The sequence below is a fragment of the Pongo pygmaeus genome, chromosome 12 (assembly GCF_028885625.2).
Source record: "Pongo pygmaeus isolate AG05252 chromosome 12, NHGRI_mPonPyg2-v2.0_pri, whole genome shotgun sequence".
Taxonomy (NCBI): domain Eukaryota; kingdom Metazoa; phylum Chordata; class Mammalia; order Primates; family Hominidae; genus Pongo; species Pongo pygmaeus.
Genome location: NC_072385.2, coordinates 28,914,524 through 28,933,553, shown reverse-complemented (window position 1 = coordinate 28,933,553; position 19,030 = coordinate 28,914,524). Strand labels below are relative to the sequence as shown.

Genomic DNA, 19,030 nt, shown 5'->3' with positions numbered 1-19,030 from the left:
TTCAAGTAATACAGCTAATTTAAACATTTTACCAGCTTCTCTGTTACTTGGTTGCGGGAGCATGTCAACAAATAATGAGCATCTATTAGGAAGATGAATTAGATCTTAATTTTGCCTGTGGGAGTTTTAAGTCCAGGAGGGAAAGACACCATGGATTAGAGTGCTTTTAAAGAGACAGATGGAGCTTGGGCAACCTGTGTCTGCAAAAAAAAAAAATGAGCCAGGCATGGTGGCATGTGCCTATAGTCCTAGCTACTTGGGAGGGTGAGGTGGAAGGATCACTTGAGCCTAGGAGGTTGAGGCTGCAGTGAGCTGAGACTGCACCACTGCACTCTAGCCTGGGTGACAGAGCCAGACCCTGTCTCAAAAAAAAAAAAAAAAAAGAAAAGAAAAAAAAAAGACAGATGGGCTTGGGGTCTAATAAACAGGAAAGTAAAATGTTAATTTTGTTACAATTAAGATAATTGTCGTTGGTAAACATTTACCATCATGCAGTTGTGCAGTATTACCTAACTCCATGAAGGCAAATCAACCCGTTCAGTTAATCCAAATGCATTTTGCAGCTCATTCACTTTGGCTGGCACATTTGTAAAGCCTTGCAGCTTAGAATCAACTGTTCTGGGTAAGCTTTTCATCCAGATGCCAGTTGTGTGGTTGGAGACAGAATAGATTCCATGGAGACAGGCTGGAAGAGGGGTTGTACGCTAGAGGTAGTGGGTGGTCCACAGCTCAAAGAACATGCTGGCTGGGCACAGTGCCTCATGCCTGTAATCCCAGCACTTTGGGAGGCAAAGGCAGGCGGATCACCTGAGGTCAGGAGTTTGAGACCAGCCTGGCCAACATGGAGAAACCCCGTCTTTATTAAAAATACAAAATTAGCCGGCCGTGGTGGTACATGCCTGTAATTCCAGCTACTCGGGAGGCTGAGGCAGAATTGCTTGAACCCTGGAGGTGGAGGCTGCGGTGAGTGGAGATCATGTCATTGCACTCCAGCCTGGGCAACAAGAGTAAAACTCCATCTCAAAATAAAAAAACAAACAAATAAAAAAACCCAGCTAAGCTAACATATGTAAGAGGAAAACTATAGTACCAGTGTTGAGTATTGGAGAGTGCATGTATAAATGTCACATCTGAGGACTATTCAACAGAGTTAAACGGTGTAGAGGACCAAAGCTAGAGACCATGGGAAAAAGGTTGGACAGAGTGGTCTTGGGCAAGCCTTAGACACTATGTTTTCCTTTTGTGGGACAGCTGGTAGGTACAAGATGGAGCTGGCATAAAAGGCCAGGAAGGGCTTCCAGAACAGTTCCTGATTTTTTTTTTTTAAAATCTTTTCAGGTTCAGGTGCTGATAATATTGAATCTGAAAAATTTTAGACTCAAACTAATTTGCTAAGCTGTATCATATGGAAATTCAGGGTGTCAGGAAAACACTTGAACAAGTGTTGGCCTGATCCGAAGTTCCTTTCTGCACAGTATCTTTGCTTATTTTGCCCAGTACCCGATGCCACGTGGAAATGGAGTAGCTCTTAATTAAGGTAAGAATATGTGTTAGACCTCTTTACTTTCATGTTAAAATAACAATTCTGATTTCTAAAGCATATGAATCTGTTACTATGGAGAATTAGCAATCCACAACCCTGTGCAATTAACTTTTATCCAACTTCTATAAAAATCCTGGCTAAGACATTGTGATATTTAAAGAAAAGAGTCTACAGACATGCTATCCATTCTAGATATTTTCTATCCCCAGATCTAATTAGAGCACCAGAAGCCTACCAGGTACAGCTTAAATATATCAAGAAATGTGTTAAGAACTATATGAACAACTGTAAGCTTTATGGAGGGATATAAAAGAAAATTAGGGTAACTAGAAAGACAAATTGTATTCCTGAATGGGAAGACTTAATGTCAGTTCTCTCTAACTTAATTTATAAATTAAATGACAAAAGAGACTAACACCTGGAGACTTGCTTGACCAGCTATAAAGACATGGCTACAATAATTTTCTTAAAAATGTATGGGCATAGGCATGGGCAAATAAATCAGTGGGATAGAATAAAAGAGTCCAGAAGCACATTTGAAAGAGAGAAATTGTGTATGAATGAGTATTTAATATATAACAAAGGTGACATTTTAAGTTAGTGGAGAAAGAGCTCAACAAATGGTTGGAAAAAATAACATTAAGGCCTCTGTCTTACTCTGCATAAAGAAATTTTTCTGTAATGATGTTGACACCATATAAAGAAATCTAAATGTATTACAGAGCTAATTAATGAAAAATTTATATATACATATTTTAAAACCCCACGTAATGAACTGAGTATAACAGAAAGCCCCAGAACTGTTAAGAGCAAAAGACTTGGTCATGTAAATATACAAAACTTGAGTAAAAGGAAACATAAACTAAGTCAAAAAAAAAATAAGAGATCAAATTTATAAAATTACAGTCAGTATTCCTAATATATAAGGATGATGGCCAGATGTTTAGCAGTGACCTTGACCTGACCTCCTTTAGCCTCCACAGGGACTTGGGCCTTAGAGCAATCTCTCCTGCTGTACTGCATCATTCCTATTAGTACACACATCTCGAGCCAGATGCCACCCTATTTTTTCATTCTTCATGAAAAACTTCTTCAAAGAGTGTTCTCTGTATTTTTTTTTTTTTTCTTATTTCCTCACCACCTATTTGCTTTAACTCACTTCAGTCTGGCTATTGCCCCAATTACTCCACTGAAATCGTTTTTGCTAAGGTCAACAGTGATCTCTGTACCACCATATTCAATGGGCACCTTTAAACTCTCGTATTATGTGACCTTTCAGAAACATTTGACCCAGTTGGCTACTGCCTTCTTGAAACTCTTGACTTTCATGAAACATACTCTCTTCCTCCATTCTTACATTTTAAATACTGAAGTTCTCCCAAGCTAGGTACTAGGTAGTAACCTCTTTTTTTTTTTTTTTTTAATTCAAACTCTTTCCCTAAGGGATTACATGGTAAGTGTTCTTAGTAAAAAGCAACAAAAACTGCTCCTACCTGATATAAGCAAAAAAGGGGTTTATTATAAGAATAGTAGGTAGTTGAGCTATAGACTGAGACAGAGGTTTTGGAGTGAAAAATCACATCTAGAATCACTACCCACAACTAATCAGATGACACTCCTGCTGAAACTGATGCAAGGGCTGGATGCAGTAGCCTACATCATTGATATCACTGGCTTGGAAACTATCACTGCTAGCCTCACTGCCTTCATTACCCCAGAAATTCAGGCCCCTGTCGCTACTTCCAGAGAAGGGTTCTCATCATTCCAGATGTTCTGCATCACTAGTGTCTAATTCAAAATATGGAGCAGTTGCATCTGATTGGCACAGCTTAAGTCATGTGCCCACGCCTGAGCTTCAACGAAGACCAGGAAAGAGTATAGTAAACTTTTGTTTCCATAGAAGGAAGTAGGCTCTACCTCCTACCAGGTGGAGAAGTCCGCAAACATAAGGGGACTCAGATGCTGAATATTAAATAGTTTAAAATTTAAACTTTAGATGAATTATAAAAGTCTAAAATTATTCATTTTCATGACTTAAAATACTATTTATATGCATTCAGCCCTCAAATTTATAAATTAAGCCGAGACATATAAGTCCAAAATTATTCATTCTCATGACTTAAAATACTATTTATGTGCGGTCAGCCCTCAAATTTATAAATTAAGCCAAGACTTCTCCTTGGAATTATTCAACTGCCTGTATGACATCTCAGAAGCACACAAACATTTCAAATATAATACACCCCAACCAAACTTTTGATATACACTCCCCTACTCCCCATGTATACTCCCATCCATCCAGTCTCATAAGAAATCTAGGAGTAAAGGCCAGGTGCAGTGGCTCACACCTGTAATCTCAGGACTCTGGGAGGCTGAGGCAGGCAGATCACCTGAGGTCAGGAGTTCAAGAACAGCCTGGCCAACATAGTGAAACCCGTCTGCACTCAAAATACAAAAATTAGCCAGGCGTGGTGGTGCAAGCCTGTAGTCCCAGCTACTTGGGAGGCTGAGACAGGAAGATCACTTGAACCCACTAGGCAGCAGTTGCAGTGAGCTGAGATCATACCTCTGTATTCCAACTTAGGTGACAGAATGAGACTCTGTCTCAAAAAAATAAGACTCTCTCTCTCTCTCTCTCTCTGTATATATATATATGCCACTTTGACTCCTCTCTCATCCCCATATGCAAACATTCAGAAAGTTCTGGGGAAACCACTGCAAAACATACCTTGGGTCCATCTGTTTCAGGGGTTGGTCAAATTTCCAATTTGGAACTCGAAGCCCTTAACACCCTTTGCCTGATGATATCCTCTCTCTGGAGAAACATGGTATTACTGCACCAAAGCACATCATATCAGGATTTTTAACCTTTCTCAAAAAATAATTTTCATAGGTGGTAACAAGTGTGAAATGCTCATGAGTAATCTCTTCAAAGTTGTGTTTACTTGGTATTTAATATTGCTTTTAAATAACAAAAGGACCTGCCCATTAAACCTGCTAAACTGCCAATCATGTTTGTCCCAAGAACACCTTGAAAAACAAAATCACTCACCCCACCCCAACTCTGAGATAATCAATTGTAGGCAAAACCCTGTGTCCATGCCTGCTCTTCCTAAAAATAAAAAAAGGATGGGGCCTGGAACTACCGAGATATATTAAAATAGAACAACTCATAAACAAAGAGGGAGCTGGGCATGGTGTTGAGCACCTGTAGTTCCAGCTACTCCAGAACCTGAGGCAAGAGGATCACTTGAGCCCAGTTCAAGGCTGTAGTGACCTATGAGCATGCCACTATAACCAAGTATTCAAAAGAAATAAATGAAGACAAATTTCAAATAATTTCAGTTGAAATAATTTCACAGTTTTCAAACAATAAGTCTGCTGTAAATACATTATGTAATATATCTTTTTTTCTTTTCTCTTAGAGACAGGATTTCACCATGTTGCCCAGGTTGGTCTCAAACTCCTGGGCTCAAGCGATCCTCCCGCCTTGGCCTCCCAAAGTGCTGGGATTACAGGCATGAGCCACTGTACTCAGCCACATTACCTATAATATATCTTAAAGCCAAATTATGTTGAATTCACAAGTAACAAATGTTCATCGAGAAAAATGAGAAAATACAGATAAGCAAGAAGAAAATAAAAGCATTGATAGTCCTAATCACAATTAACATTTTGGTGTTAAACCCATTTTATTTCTAAGCGTGTATACGCACACACGCATTTCCCTCCCCATACTATTATTTCATTTGACATTCAATCTATATCTATATCTATACTTTTTTTTTTGAGATGGAGTCTCGCCCTGTCACCCAGGCTGGAATGCTGTGGCGTGATCTTGGCTCACCACAAACTCCACCTCCCGGGTTCAGGCGATTCTTCTGCCTCAGCTGGCATAACAGGCACCTGCCACCACATCTGGCTAAATTTTGTATTTTTAGTAGGCATGGGGTTTCACCATGTTGGCCATGCTGGTCTTGGAACTCCTGACCTCAGGTGATCCGCCTGCCTCAGCCTCTCAGAGTGCTGGGATTACAGGCGTGAGCCACCACCCCCGACCCTCACTAGCAAGCAAGCTAGTGATTTGTGTAGATATGCTTTTTATAAGAGATTATGCAGTAATTAGATTATACAGTAATTTTGATTTTCTGATCTACGAGGGTATTGGGGAGATCATTGTATGCATTGACTTACACTCGGCACTTACTAGGCCTAGGTCAATTTATATTCTTCTGTCAGCCAAGCACCCTCCTACTGTTAACTAGAGCTGGCACACGTAGGTAGGGAGCAGAATAGAGGGATAAGGTAAGAAATAGGAGTTAAGCAGAGGCTTGGGTGACAGCCACTGAGAGCCAGGTGCTGCCCGGCTGCCATGCCTCAGGTAGGCCCATCCTGCTTGATTCTGTTCTGCAGATACCTTAGGAGCACACGCTGTCCAAAAGGGGCTATGCTAAGAGCACAGGGGTGTAGCAAATGTGTCAGCAGAGGCCCTGAGCATTGGTAGAGGTTTGGAATGGGCACATCCTCCCTCAAAGGAGCCAGGACAGGTTTGGGTCTTCAGCCTCTTGGTTAAATACCTGAGAATAAATAATGAAAAGAAATAGCAGCTTTTTTTTTTTTTTTTTGAGATAGAGTCTTGCTCTGTTGCTCCGGCTGGAGTGCAGTGGCACATTCTCAGCTCACTGCAACCTCCAACTCCCAGAATCAAGCGATTCTTCTGCCTCAGCCTCCCAAGTAGCTGGGATTACGGACGCCTGCCACCATGCCCGGCTAATTTTTGTATTTTTAGTAGAGATGGGATTTCGCCATGTTGGCCAGGCTGATCTTGAACTCCTGACCTCAGGTGATCCGCCCACCTCAGCCTCTCAAAGTGCTAGTATTACAGGCGTGAGCCACTGCGCCCGGCCTAGAAATAGCAGCTTTTTAAAATACAAATACTTTTTTTTTTGAGACAGAGTCTTGCTCTGTCACCCAGGCTGGAGTGCAGTGGTGTGGTCTTGGCTCACTGCAACCTCCGCCTTCGGAGTTCAAGCAATTATTGTGCTGCAGCCCCCGAGGAGCCAGGATTACAGGTGTGTGCCAACACACCTGGCTAATTTTCATATTTTTTGTAGAGACAGGGTTTCGCCATGTTACCCAGGCTGTTCTCAAACTCCTGTCCTCAAGTGATCCACCTGCCTCAGCCTCCCAAAGTGCTGAGATTACAGGTGTGAGCCACTGCGCCCAGCCTAACAAATACTTTTTAAGGGCACATATCATTGGTAAGTTGTGAAAGCAGTCATGAAACGTCATATGTCATTGGGGAATTGTATTTGAGAGTTAAACTGTGTATAGAAATTTCACATAAGAAAATATCAGGGTCTCCTGCGAGTGTCAGCTCAATGTAAGTGGATGTGATTCTGACACCGCAGTCATTAATGTAGTCTGGGCCATGTTCACTGACGTCCAGAGGAGGAAGGGAGAAGGCCCTCCTGGCTCTTTGGTTGGACCCCTTCTGGAGGCTGGATTCAGACCTCTGTCACATTTTAAGAAGACATTGGTGAATTAGAGTGTGTTTAGTTGATATCCTGGAAGAGTAGGAACTCTAGAAATCTTTTCATATGAGAACAGTTAAAAGGAACTGGAAGTGTTCAATGTGGAGAAGGGAAAACTTAGGCAATATGTGATGTTTGAAGGGCCCACGTGGGAAAGAGATTAAAACTTTAATCTTTGTCCAAGCTGGAATCCACAGACCAGAATTACGGATATATTGCAGTTCAGTGTGAGATGACCTTTCTAACAATTAGTGCAGGTATAGAGGCTTTTTAAACATTTATAAGGTGGTTATCAAAAGCAGACAGGGCTCTTGAGCTTCAGAGCTGCAGTATCCTCCTTCTCTCCCCAAGACGAATTGGGTTTATCTCATAAGCATTATTTTTATTTTTATTTATTTTTGAGACAGAGTCTCACTCTGTTGGCCAGGCAGTAGCGTGATCCCAGCTCACTGCAACCTCTGCCTCCCGGGTTCAAGCAATTCTCCTGCCTCAGCCTCCCAAGTAGCTGGGATTACAGGTGGCTACCACCACGGCTAGGTAATTTCTTGTATTTTTTTTTTTTTTTTTTTAAGTAGAGACGGGGTTTCACCATGTTGGCCAGGCTAGTCTGGAACTCCTGACCTCAGGTGATCCAGCCGCCTCAGCCTCCCAAAGTGCTGGGATTACAGGCATGAGCTACTGCACCCAGCCTCATGAGCATTATTTTTAAAAGACTTGTAGTAACTTGGATCAAATGCTTCTGGTTTTAGTAGTTTAAGAGTACATGGATAGAGTTAAGTGGATATTTACATTCTGAGTCTCTCAAGTCTAAATTTTTATTTGGAAAGTTCTGAGAAAATAGATGTTTTAAGCTACAAAGACAGGTAATTGTCTTGAACCCAGGCCACGCTGTGGAGACATTAACTGTCCATAGACTAGTTTTGCATTGACAGTAGAAACAGGAAAGTAAATTGCTAAAAGAAATTCATTTTTCCTTCACTTCAGCCAGGCACAGTGGCTCATGTCTGTAACTCCAGCACTTTTGGAGGACAAGGTGGGAGGATTGCTTGAACCTAGGAGTTTGACACCAGCCTGGGCAATATAGTAAAACCCCGTCTCTACCAAAAAAAAAAAAAAAAAAAAAAATGCCAGGCGTGGTGTGGCATGTGCCAGTGGTCCCAACTCCTTGGGAGACGATGTAGGAGGATCTCTTGAGCCCAGGAGGTTGAGGCTGCAGTGAGCTATGATCATGCCACCACACTCCATCCTGGGCAACTTTAGCAAGACCCATTCTCAAAAAAAACACACTTTTGGGCCGGGCACGGTGGCTCACACCTATAATCCCAGCACTTTGGGAAGCCGAGGCAGGCGGATCACAAGGTCAAGAGATCGAGACCATCCTGGCCAACATGGTGAAAACCCATCTCTACTAAAAATACAAAAAGTAGCTGGACATACTGGTGCCCGCCTGTAGTCCCAGCTACTTGGGAGGCTGAAGCAGGAGAATTGCTTGAACCCGGGAGTTGGAGGTTGCAGTGAGCCAAGATCGCGCTACTGCCCTCCGGCCTGGTGACAGAGCAAGACTCCGTCTCAAAAAAAAAACAAAACAAAACAAAAAACACTTTTTTTTTTTTTTAATTGACTTCATTACAAAATACGATGGTGATTTGGACACTTAAAATGTCAAGTGGTTCTGAAAGAGATATCTCACATGTGTAATGTTTTTCCTCTCTCCAAATTAGGAATGGCTTTCTAAAGGACATGGGGAATACAGAGAAATCCCTAGCGAAAGAGAATTTTTTCAAGAAGTCAAGGAGAGTGAAAATGTGGTTTGCCATTTCTACAGAGACTCCACATTCAGGTAACTTTGTTTCCATCTGTGACTTTTTCTAAAAAAACACAGTGAATTGTTTGGCTGGAGATATACTGGCTTACTAGAGAAATTAAGAAAACTAAAAGAAAAAACTTCCTAAGTTGTTTCATTGTATTCTATCATATGTTATTTAGTATTAAGTTAAGCAGGCAGGGGCCCAGTGACTCAAGCCTGCAATCTCAGCACTTTGGGAGGCCAAGGGCGGGGTGGATCACTTGAGGTCAGGAGTTCAAGACCAGCCTGGCCAACATGGCGAAACCCTGCCTCTACTGAAACTACAAAATTAGCCGGGTGTGGTGGCAGGCACCTGTAGTCCCAGCTACTGGGGAGGCTGAGGTGGGAGAATTGCTTGAACCCGGAAGACGGAGGTTGCAGTGAGTGGAGATCGCGACACTGCACTTCAGCTTGAGCGATAGAGTGAGACTCCATCTCAAAAAAAAAAGAAAAAAAAGTTGTTATTTTAAACAGTAACTTAAAGAACAGTTACATGCAAAAGTATAAATGAATATTACTGAAAGTCAATATTCCCATATAAATGGCTTATATTTTTGAATTGTATTTTCACTAGCTAACTAAAAACATCTTAGAAATGTACACTTAAACTTTTTATCACCACGACAGTAATTATTTCCCTCTAGTATTGTGATATAGCCACGATATTGGGAACAGGCAACAGCTGTTGAGAGTCAGTGTTCCTTCAGTTCCTCCTTGAAGGAACTAGCATCTGTGATGAGGAGATGGTGGCTTGGCTAAACCTTTCACCAGAGCAGAGTTGGGATTGCCAATCTTGGCTAGAAGGAGAAGTGATTTTTCTTAGACCACCCTAGGTCTCCAAATTTCTCTAAGGAGGCAGATCTCTTATAAAATGTTAATACCTCCTCAGAAGAGGTCATATCTTAAACCAAAGGATCCAAGCCTTTGTGGTTTTTTGTGCACAGATTTGATTAGTTGCCAACACTTAAAAATTGAGAGATAACTCCTTTTGAAAATATCCACATTTAGAATTTTTCTTTAAAAAATCAGAAAACTTGCTAATAGCATAGCTGGAACTGTAATGGCAGTCATCTGCTGACTGGCACCTGCCTACCCGGGACAGACAAGCACTATGCTCTAGAGATTCTGGCACTCACTGTGGTTTCAGCTCTGCTGTCTTTCTCATTTCTGTGGCCTTCTTGCCCCTTTGTCTTGATCTCACAACCCAACAGCTTCATTATTAGTTAACATCTTTCAAGAATTGATTGCCTGGCGTTCACTGACTAAGAGAATAAAAATGAAACAAAATATTGAGGTGGTGGAATCCCTTGTGAGGAACAGTGAGAGAAGGGATTAGGCAGGTAGAAAGGTATCAGAGAAACCTCTGCCCTTGTGGTACATAGCCATCTCCCATTGGCACACAGTCCTCAAGTTGCCAACCTCTGACAAATATGATGAGGTGATATATAAATATACTAGTATGTAAAATATTATTTGTCCACTTGTTTTTTTTTTTTTGTTTTTGAGACAGACTTTTACACTGTCACCCAGGCTAGAGTGCAATGGCAGGATCTTGGCTCACTCCAACCTCCACCTCCCGGGTTCAAGTGATTCTCCTGCCTCAGCCTCCCGAGTAGCCAGGGCTACAGGCACCCAGCACTACACCCGGCTAATTTTTGTATTTTTAGTAGAGATGGGGTTTCTCCAGATTGGCCAGGCTGGTCTCAAACTCCTGACCTCAGGTGATCCACCCACCTTGGCCTCCCAAAGTGTTGGGATTACAAGTATGAGCCACGGCACCCGGCCTCACTTGTTTTTTTTATGTCTTTCCCAATTGTTGGTTTTGTGAGGCAGCGCATTTACCTGTATTGTGACCTACTGTTCTCTGGGATCATAGCCCTAAAGCAACTGCCTGACACATAGTAGATGGTCAATAAATACATTTGATGGTATATAAACAGTGCATCACCAGGAGTACTCACCTTCAAACAGAACTGAAAAATCAAAATCATCCAGTTAACTTCATATATTAGCAAAGTTCCTAGCACATAGTAGGCAGGATGCTTTCATGTATATTATCCCTAGAACATTCACAATAATCTTCAGAGGCACTTATTATTATTCCTGTATTTCATGTATAGAAGCCAAGATTTGGAGAAATTAAGTGACTCACCTAGTATCACTCAGATACTAAATGATAAAAAAAAAAAGAGAGATTTGAACCCATGTTTTAAGCCCATTGCTATTTTTTTAATTTTTAATTTTTGTGGGTAGTAGTAGGTAAATATGGGGTACATGAGATATTTTAACACAGACATGCAATGTTTAATAATCACATCAGGGTAAATGGAGTATCCATCACCTCAAGCTTTTATCCTTTGTGTTATAAACAATCTAATTATGCTCTTTTAGTTATTTTTAAACGTACATAAAGGCCTATAGCTATTTATACCGTGACTGTTGTTTTGGATTTTTAAAAACTGATTGACGGGTTGGGCGCCATGGCTCATGCCTGTAATCCCAGTACTTTGGGAGGCCGAGGCAGGTGGATCATGAGGTCAGGAGATCGAGGCCATCCTGGCCAACATGGTGAAAACCCATCTCTACTAAAATACAAAAAATTAGCCGGGCATGGTGGCATGTGCCTGTAGTCCCAGTTGCACAGGAGGCTGAGGCAGGGGAATTGCTTGAACCTGGGAGGTGGAGGTTGCATTGAGCCGAGATCGTGCCACTGCACTCCAGCCTGGCAACAGAGCAAGACTCTGTCTTGCTCTTTAAATACAAATTAAAATTAGCCAGGCATGGTGCGGGTGCCTGTAATCCTAGCTTCTCAGGAGGCTGAGACAGGAGAATTGCTTGAACCCAGGAGGTGGAGGTTATAGTGAGCAGAGGTCGTGTCACTGCACTCTAGCCTGGGCGACAGAGCGAGACTCCATCTCAAAAAAAAAAAAAAATACGTTCCTTACTGCAGTTAAAGTATGGAGTTGATTTATTTACAAATTTTCAGGAACATATTTCTCATATGAAGGTTGATTTATCATTTGTTTTGAGCTTTATTTAAAAACCATTTATTAATTTGTTCTCTCTTACCATTTTTCACTGAAATCTTGTTACTGAACTACATGAGTGACATATGAAAAGATATATCCAGGGAAAAAGTGATGAGGCACCAAGGTTACACATAACTTATGTTAGACCCAAACTTAGTTCAGGAAAAACTACATCAAATACACATAAAGCTTACTGGTAAAAATAACCATGAAGTATTTTGTGTGTTAGTCATCTAAAGAGGTAGTTCTCAAGCTTTATTTGAGCATAAGAACAGCTGTATGTTTCCCAACTCCACTGCCAGAGAATTTTGATTCATCTGGATATTTTAAAAGTTGACGGCAGGCTGGGTGTGGTAGCTCACACCTCTAATCCCAGCACTTTGGGAGGCTGAGGCGGGTGGATTGCTTGAGGTCAGCAATTCAAGACCAGCCTAGTCAACATGGTGAAACCCCATCACTACTAAAAATACAAAAATTAGCCGGGCATGGTGGCAGGTGCCTGTAATCCCAGCTACTTGGGAGCCTGAAGCAGGAGAATCGATTGAACCCAGGAGGCAGAGGTTACAGTGAGCTGAGATCGCGCCACTGCACTCCAGCCTGGGTGACAAGAGTGAGAGTCCAACTCAAAATAAATAAGTAAAAGTTGATCATAATGAACACCTGGGGTTAAGAATGACCGGTCTAAAAGATTGTTACAACAGTCTGTTTTAGAAACACTCGTGAATTGGCCAGTCGAAAATGAATTTTTTTTTTTTTTTTTTTTTTGGAAATGAAATTTTTTTTAATCATTTTAATTTTGAAGAAATAAACTTTAGAATTTTAGAGTCATAGAATTTTAGTGGTAGGAGGAAATTGACAGTTTAATCTAGTGGTTCTTAAAAAGTTTTATGGGTCTTAGATCCCTTTGAGAATCTAATAAAAGCTATGTTCTCTTTCCCAGAAAAATAAAATTTATGATATACTTTTGAAGAGTCCATAGATGCCCTGAAGCAAATTCACTGCCCTGTAGAGCAGTATTTTGCTTTGTTTTCAAACAGCTTTATTAGAATGTAATTTAATGCCATAAAATTCATCCATTTTAAATGCCCAATTTAATAAATTCTAGTCTATTTACAGAGGTGTCCAACTACCACCACAATCTAATTTTATAACATTTCCATCACCTTAAAAAAAATTTTAAGTCAATTTACAGATTTTTTGAGACAGAGTCTCACTCTGTCGCCTAGCCTGGAGTGCAGTGGTATAATCTTAGCTCACTGTAACTCCCACCTCCCAGGTTCAAGTGATTCTCGTGCCTCAGCCTTCTGTGTAGCTGGGGTTTCAGGTGCCCATCATGACGCCCAGCTAATTTTTATTATTTTTAGTAGAGATGGGGTTTCACCATATTGACCAGGCTGGTCTTGAACTCTTGGCCTCAAGTGATCTGCCCACCTCAGCCTCCCAAAGTGTTGGGATTACAGGCGTGAGCCACTGCATCAGGCCAGAAAATACATTTTAATGTAAAGAAGATGTCACTTTTTTGTTTGTTTTTTGTTTGTTGAGATGGAGTCTCACTGTGTTGCCCAGAAAATAAATTTTAATGTAAAGAAGATGTCACTTTTTTTGTTTGTTTTTTGTTTGTTTGTTGAGGTGGAGTCTCACTATGTTGCCCAGGTTGGAGTACAATGGCACAATTTCGGCTCACTGCAGCCTCCACCTCCCAGGTTCAAGTGATTCTCCTGCCTCAGCCTCCCAAGTAGCTGGGCCTACAGGCATGCACCACCACACCCAGCTAATTTTTGTATTTTTAGTAGAGACAGGGTTTCACCGTGTTGGCTAGGCTGGTCTCAAACTACTGACTTCAAGTGATCCGCCTGCCTCAGCCTCCCAAAGTGCCAAGATTACAGGAGTGAGCCACCGCACCTGGCCAAGAAAATCTCACTTCTGTTTCCATCTTCATTGGAAGATGGCTTAATAAAAGTTACTACTGGTGGGCTGGGTGCAGTGGCTCACGCCTGTAATCCCAGCACTTTGGGAGGCTGAGGCAGGCGGATCACGAAGTCAGGAGATGAAGACCATCCTGGCTAACACGGTGAAACCCCGTCTCTACTAAAAATACAAAAAATTAGCCGGGCGTGGTGGCAGGTGCCTGTAGTCCCAGCTACTCGGGAGGCTGAGGCAGGAGAATGGCATGAACCAGGGAGGTGGAGCTTGCAGTGAGCCGAGCTCATGCCACTGCACTCCAGCCTGGGTGACAGAGCAATACTCTACCTCCAAAAAAATAAAAAATAAAAAAGTTACTACTGGTATTTTTTAATTCCCTAGAAGCATAATGGCCACATTTATTTAAATATTATTAGTAACCCTTAGCCTTAATGTGCTTCTTACTGACAGTGTTGCATATTTAGGAGTAAGAAGTTTTTCCTCAGTAATGATGTTCAGTTTTTCTTCATGACTTCCAAATATGGCACCATGTGTGCACTTCTGATTCTTGTAAGTCTCTTCCGAGTTCTGTCAAGTTTCAGTTTGTTCCTCTTCAAGTTTCCTGTGTAAGAGATAGGACAACTTCCTTTATGACTTAAAGCATATATTTAATATTTTAAAAGAGAATATCATTAATGCAAATCTGACTTTCTAGAATCTTATAGGCCGTTTTCCCATCTCGTAATCAGGCAGCTAACCTCTGATCTGGAAGTGAGGTCATCTGACACAAGTTTAAATTGGCTGCCATGTTATGAGAGTCAACAGAAAAACTACATAATTAGATTTCCCTTAATGATATTTATTTTGAAAAAAGCGATCTGTGGTTTTAGCTTATAATTTTCAATGTGTGGTTACTTACAGGTGTAAAATACTAGACAGACATCTGGCGATATTGTCCAAGAAACACCTCGAGACCAAATTTTTGAAGCTGAATGTGGAAAAAGCACCTTTCCTTTGTGAGAGACTGCGTATCAAAGTCATTCCCACATTAGCACTGCTAAAAGATGGGAAAACACAAGATTATGTTGTTGGGTTTACTGACCTAGGAAATACAGATGACTTCACCACAGAAACTTTAGAATGGAGGCTCGGTTCTTCTGACATTCTTAATTACAGGTAACTTTTAACAAAAGAAGAGATTGATTTTAATTCGTATATAGTTGATATTTTTCCAAAAGATTTTTGTATTGTAACATTTATTTTATGAAATTAAGGCATTTCGGCTGAGATGTAGAAAGTTTCTCAAAGGAAAAGCATGTGTTTTGAAGTTTGTAATATTAGCGTGATTTTACAGCAAAATCAGATTTACAGATAAAACTGATTTAATAGGTAAAACTGAGTCTCAACGTACTCCTGACTATAAAAGTTTTCAGCTTAACGTATACTATTGACAATAATTTTGTATTAATCTGGAAACTTAAAATGGCAATCCAGTGTTGACTGTTCCCTAATTTAAGCCAGATTACTCAAATGGATTCTGACTTAAGTGATTCTCTTTGATAAAATAAAAATTAAAAGCAGACTCTTGCAAAGAAAGTTATATTTTAAAATACTAGATTTTTAACATAGATATTTCTGTTTTACTTATAGAGGCTGATGAATACAAAAAGGTTTCTATGCCTAGCTTACATTGCTTGCTATGAAGAACAGTTTTAGTTTGAAAACAATCTAAAATCCAACTTCCATTTCCTTGTCCACTTCTTCAGACAAATAATTTATCTAATTCCACAAATCAGAGCATATCATCTTGTCTTTTTTGCCTTTTCTTGATTTGCAAAAGTAACAGGTAAAATTGTGCAATTACCATTCCAGAGTCATGCTGCCTTTCAGGAAGTAGAAGGTTCTCTCACGTTTTTCTCTCTCCCCCATTTCCCTCCCGTCTTTTCTCTGACTGTCCTAGACGTGCCGAAATCATTCCTATGTTGTAGAAATTGGTTTCATTTTCTTAATATTAACATAAAATATTAATATGTATTAAATAAAGTTATATATTTTGAAGTAATTTTAAGCCTTAAACAAATTGCAGCCAGGTGGGGCACTTGTGTAATCTCAGAAGATTACAAACTTTGAGAGGCTGAGGTGGGAGAATCAGTTGAGGCCAGGAGTTTGAGACCAATTTGGGCAACATAGTGAGATGAGACCTTGTCTCTACAAAAAACTAGTAGAAACAACCCCCTGCAAACTAGTACAAAGAATCCTCATTGACCCTTTGCCCATATTACCCAATTTTAAACATTTTATATTTGTTTTATCATTGTCTTTATAGATACTATGAAGTATTTTGGGAACCATTTGAGTGGAAGTTGTGAATACAGTGTCCCTTTACTCCTAAAGACTTCCATATGTATTTTCTAAGAACAAGAACATTTTCTTATGTAGCAACAGTACAATTACTAAAACAGGAATTATTGTGTAATTTACTGTTCTTATTTCAAGTTTTCTCATTGTCCCAATATTGTCCTTCATACCAAAAATGCAGCACATTTAGTTATTACGTCTTTAGTTACCATTGTTCTTTGGTTCTTAAGACTGATGTTTTTGAAGAGTACAAACTGTTTATTTTGGAGAACATCTCCCAGTTTGGGTTTGTCTTATATTTCCTCAAGATTAGATTCAGATTATCGATTTTTGACAGGCATATTATGGAAGTGATGCATCATATCAGGAGGTGTGTGATGGTTTCTCTCATTTCCGGTGACAACCGAGCACTGTGTTAACCAAATGTTAATCCATAATTAATGATAAAAAGGAAAATAGGTCTGGTGCAGTGGCTCATACCTATAATCCCAGCACTTTGGGATGCCAAAGCAGGAGGATCGCTTGAGCCTAAGAGTTCAAGACCAGCCTGGGCAATGTAGTGAGATGTCATCACTGCAAAAAATGTAAAAATTAACTGAGCATGGTGGCACATACCTGTAGTCCCAGCCACTCGGGAGGCTGAGGTGGGAGGATCGCTTGAGCCCAGGAACTGGAGGTTGCAGTGAGCTGTGATCACACCACTGCACATCAGCCTGGGCCACAGAGTGAGACCCTGTCTCAAAAAGAAAGGAAAATAAAATTGATTTAAAACATTTAGTAGTATAAAATAAGGTTTAAGGCTATTAACCATCAATATAAGCATTATACCTCTTCCCTGACACCAGCATTTTAAAGAAATTTTATTCTATGTTACAGGAAGAAAACAAAAATAGATTTTTGTGCAGTTTAGTATACTAGTACTAAATCATAAAGAATAAAATGCTGGTTTTTTTTTTTTAGTGGAAATTTAATGGAGCCACCATTTCAGAACCAAAAGAAATTTGGAACAAACTTCACAAAGCTGGAAAAGAAAACTATCCGAGGAAAGAAATATGATTCAGACTCTGATGATGATTAGAGCTCAATAATTCTTTGTAAATTGTCTTTTTTTTCCTGCTTCAGATTTAAATGTGTTTTTAAAATTCTATTAATGTCTATACATTGGTCATCTAAATACTCATATTCTCGAGTTTTATACAGTTGTATCACATCGAAAGGTGTCTTTACTACTTTCTGTGTGGCCATCATGTTTAAGTTGAGGAAAACTCAGTTCTTAAATTATCTGGGAAGGGTCTGGGTTCTCTATTTTTGAGATTGACTTTATCACAATATGATTCTTACATCTTTATACCATTTACAATTGTGTTTTAGATCTACAGAGTTAGAAATTCAAAAACTATTCCAGGACTAATTCTTAATCGGCATTATTTATACAAGAGGTCAAGTAACATTTACTAGTGCAATACTGCACTTGTAAATGAATTATAAACACTCTTCTGGAATATATTTAAATAACCATTAAGGAACTGCTTATTTATTCTGGACACTGCATGTTGATGTTGAATCAACTGATGCCAGCAGAAAGCTATTTTGATTTGTGAACATACTGCCTTATTTAAAGGGTCCTGATTGCTTGTATTTTAAGACATTGATTAAAAAGAAACCAGGAAACACTTTTGAAATAACAGCATAAGGAACTTCACTGTCTCTGCTCAATAAAACACCTGTAACTGGAAGTTTAAGTTTATGTGGAAATTGTCATAAATGCATACACCCAACAAAAACATTTTTTCAAGAAAGTCTTCTAATCTTAGAATAGGGAGTCTGTGGCATTGGAGCCATGACCCCATTCCCTCTCTCCAGTTCCCAATCCTGGACTACAGTTTCTCCTCTGGAAGAGTAGATTATTAGCATGCCTCATTCCCTGAAGCTCTGTGTTGCAGAAACCGTTTTGCAAGCAAGAGTAGCCAAGAGGTTTGGTGCTCCTTCCTCCACCTAGTCCCCACTTACAGCACAGAAACTCTAACCCAGGAATATCAGACTGAGAATACTGGGCTTCAGTTGCTTTTGCCCCAGCTTACTCATAGGATGAAGGCTCTGTACTCGTACGTAGAGTGAAGGTTCCATGCAAGGAGATGCATTTGGAGGAGACCAGGAGTTATGTCACCCGTTTCCCCCTTGTAGACTGTGGGTATAACTCCTAGAAAAGCAGGCCACTGTCCCCACTCCTAGCTCTGGAGCAGCAGAACAGAGGTTCTGTCCAGTGGAAATGGCAAGTCATAAAAACAGCTCTGGGCCGGGCACGGTGGCTCACGCCTATAATCCCAGCACTTTGGGAGGCCGAGGTGGGTGAATCACAAGGTCAAGAGATCGAGACCATTCTCGCTAACTTGGTGAAACCCCGTCTCTACTAAAAATATTTAATAAAGGGACTGACTAGAATAGGATGAGGGAAGATGTTGAAGTGTAAGGGTGCCACCAAATACGTTGGATCTGGGGAGGGGAGCAATTAAGAGCATATTGACAGCTCCCTGATGGCAACAAGCAAAAGGGAATGCCAACAAGCTCAACAGAAAGAGCCTGGCACGGTGGCTCACACCTGTAATCCCAGCACTTTGGGAGGCCAAGGTGGGCAGATCACTTGAGGTTAGGAGTTCAAGACCAGCCTGGCCAATATGCTGAAACCCTGTCTCTACTAAAAATTTAAAAATTAGCCAGGCATCATGGCATGTGCCTGTAATTCCAGCTATTCAGGAGGCTGAATCGCTTGAACGCAAGAGGCAGAGGTTGTAGTGAGCCAAGATCACACCACTCCACC

General features: G+C 40.5%; 2 protein-coding genes across 6 annotated transcripts in view; one reads left to right on the top strand and one right to left on the bottom strand.

The window, feature by feature from the left end:
- LOC129030883 (large ribosomal subunit protein uL30m-like) overlaps positions 1 to 5,529 on the bottom strand; it is a 69,764-nt gene extending 64,235 nt beyond the window's left edge. For 2 of the 5 annotated variants that reach the window (XM_063649220.1, XM_063649219.1), the window contains exon 1: positions 4,272 to 5,517. The gene's annotated coding sequence lies outside the window, so the exon portion shown is untranslated. Of the gene's footprint in view, positions 1 to 4,271 lie in introns of all 5 variants that reach the window. The other 3 variants (XM_063649223.1, XM_054476735.2, XM_063649221.1) reach the window with 3 other exon arrangements.
- Positions 675 to 17,948, top strand: LOC129030802 (thioredoxin domain-containing protein 9-like). Its single transcript, XM_054476514.2, has 5 exons — positions 675 to 710; positions 1,526 to 1,537; positions 8,799 to 8,917; positions 14,776 to 15,030; positions 17,173 to 17,948. The coding sequence occupies exons 1-5, from the start codon at positions 675 to 677 to the stop codon at positions 17,288 to 17,290; spliced, it is 540 nt and encodes a 179-aa protein (XP_054332489.1). The 3' UTR covers positions 17,291 to 17,948.
- Positions 17,949 to 19,030: the final 1,082 nt, after the last annotated feature.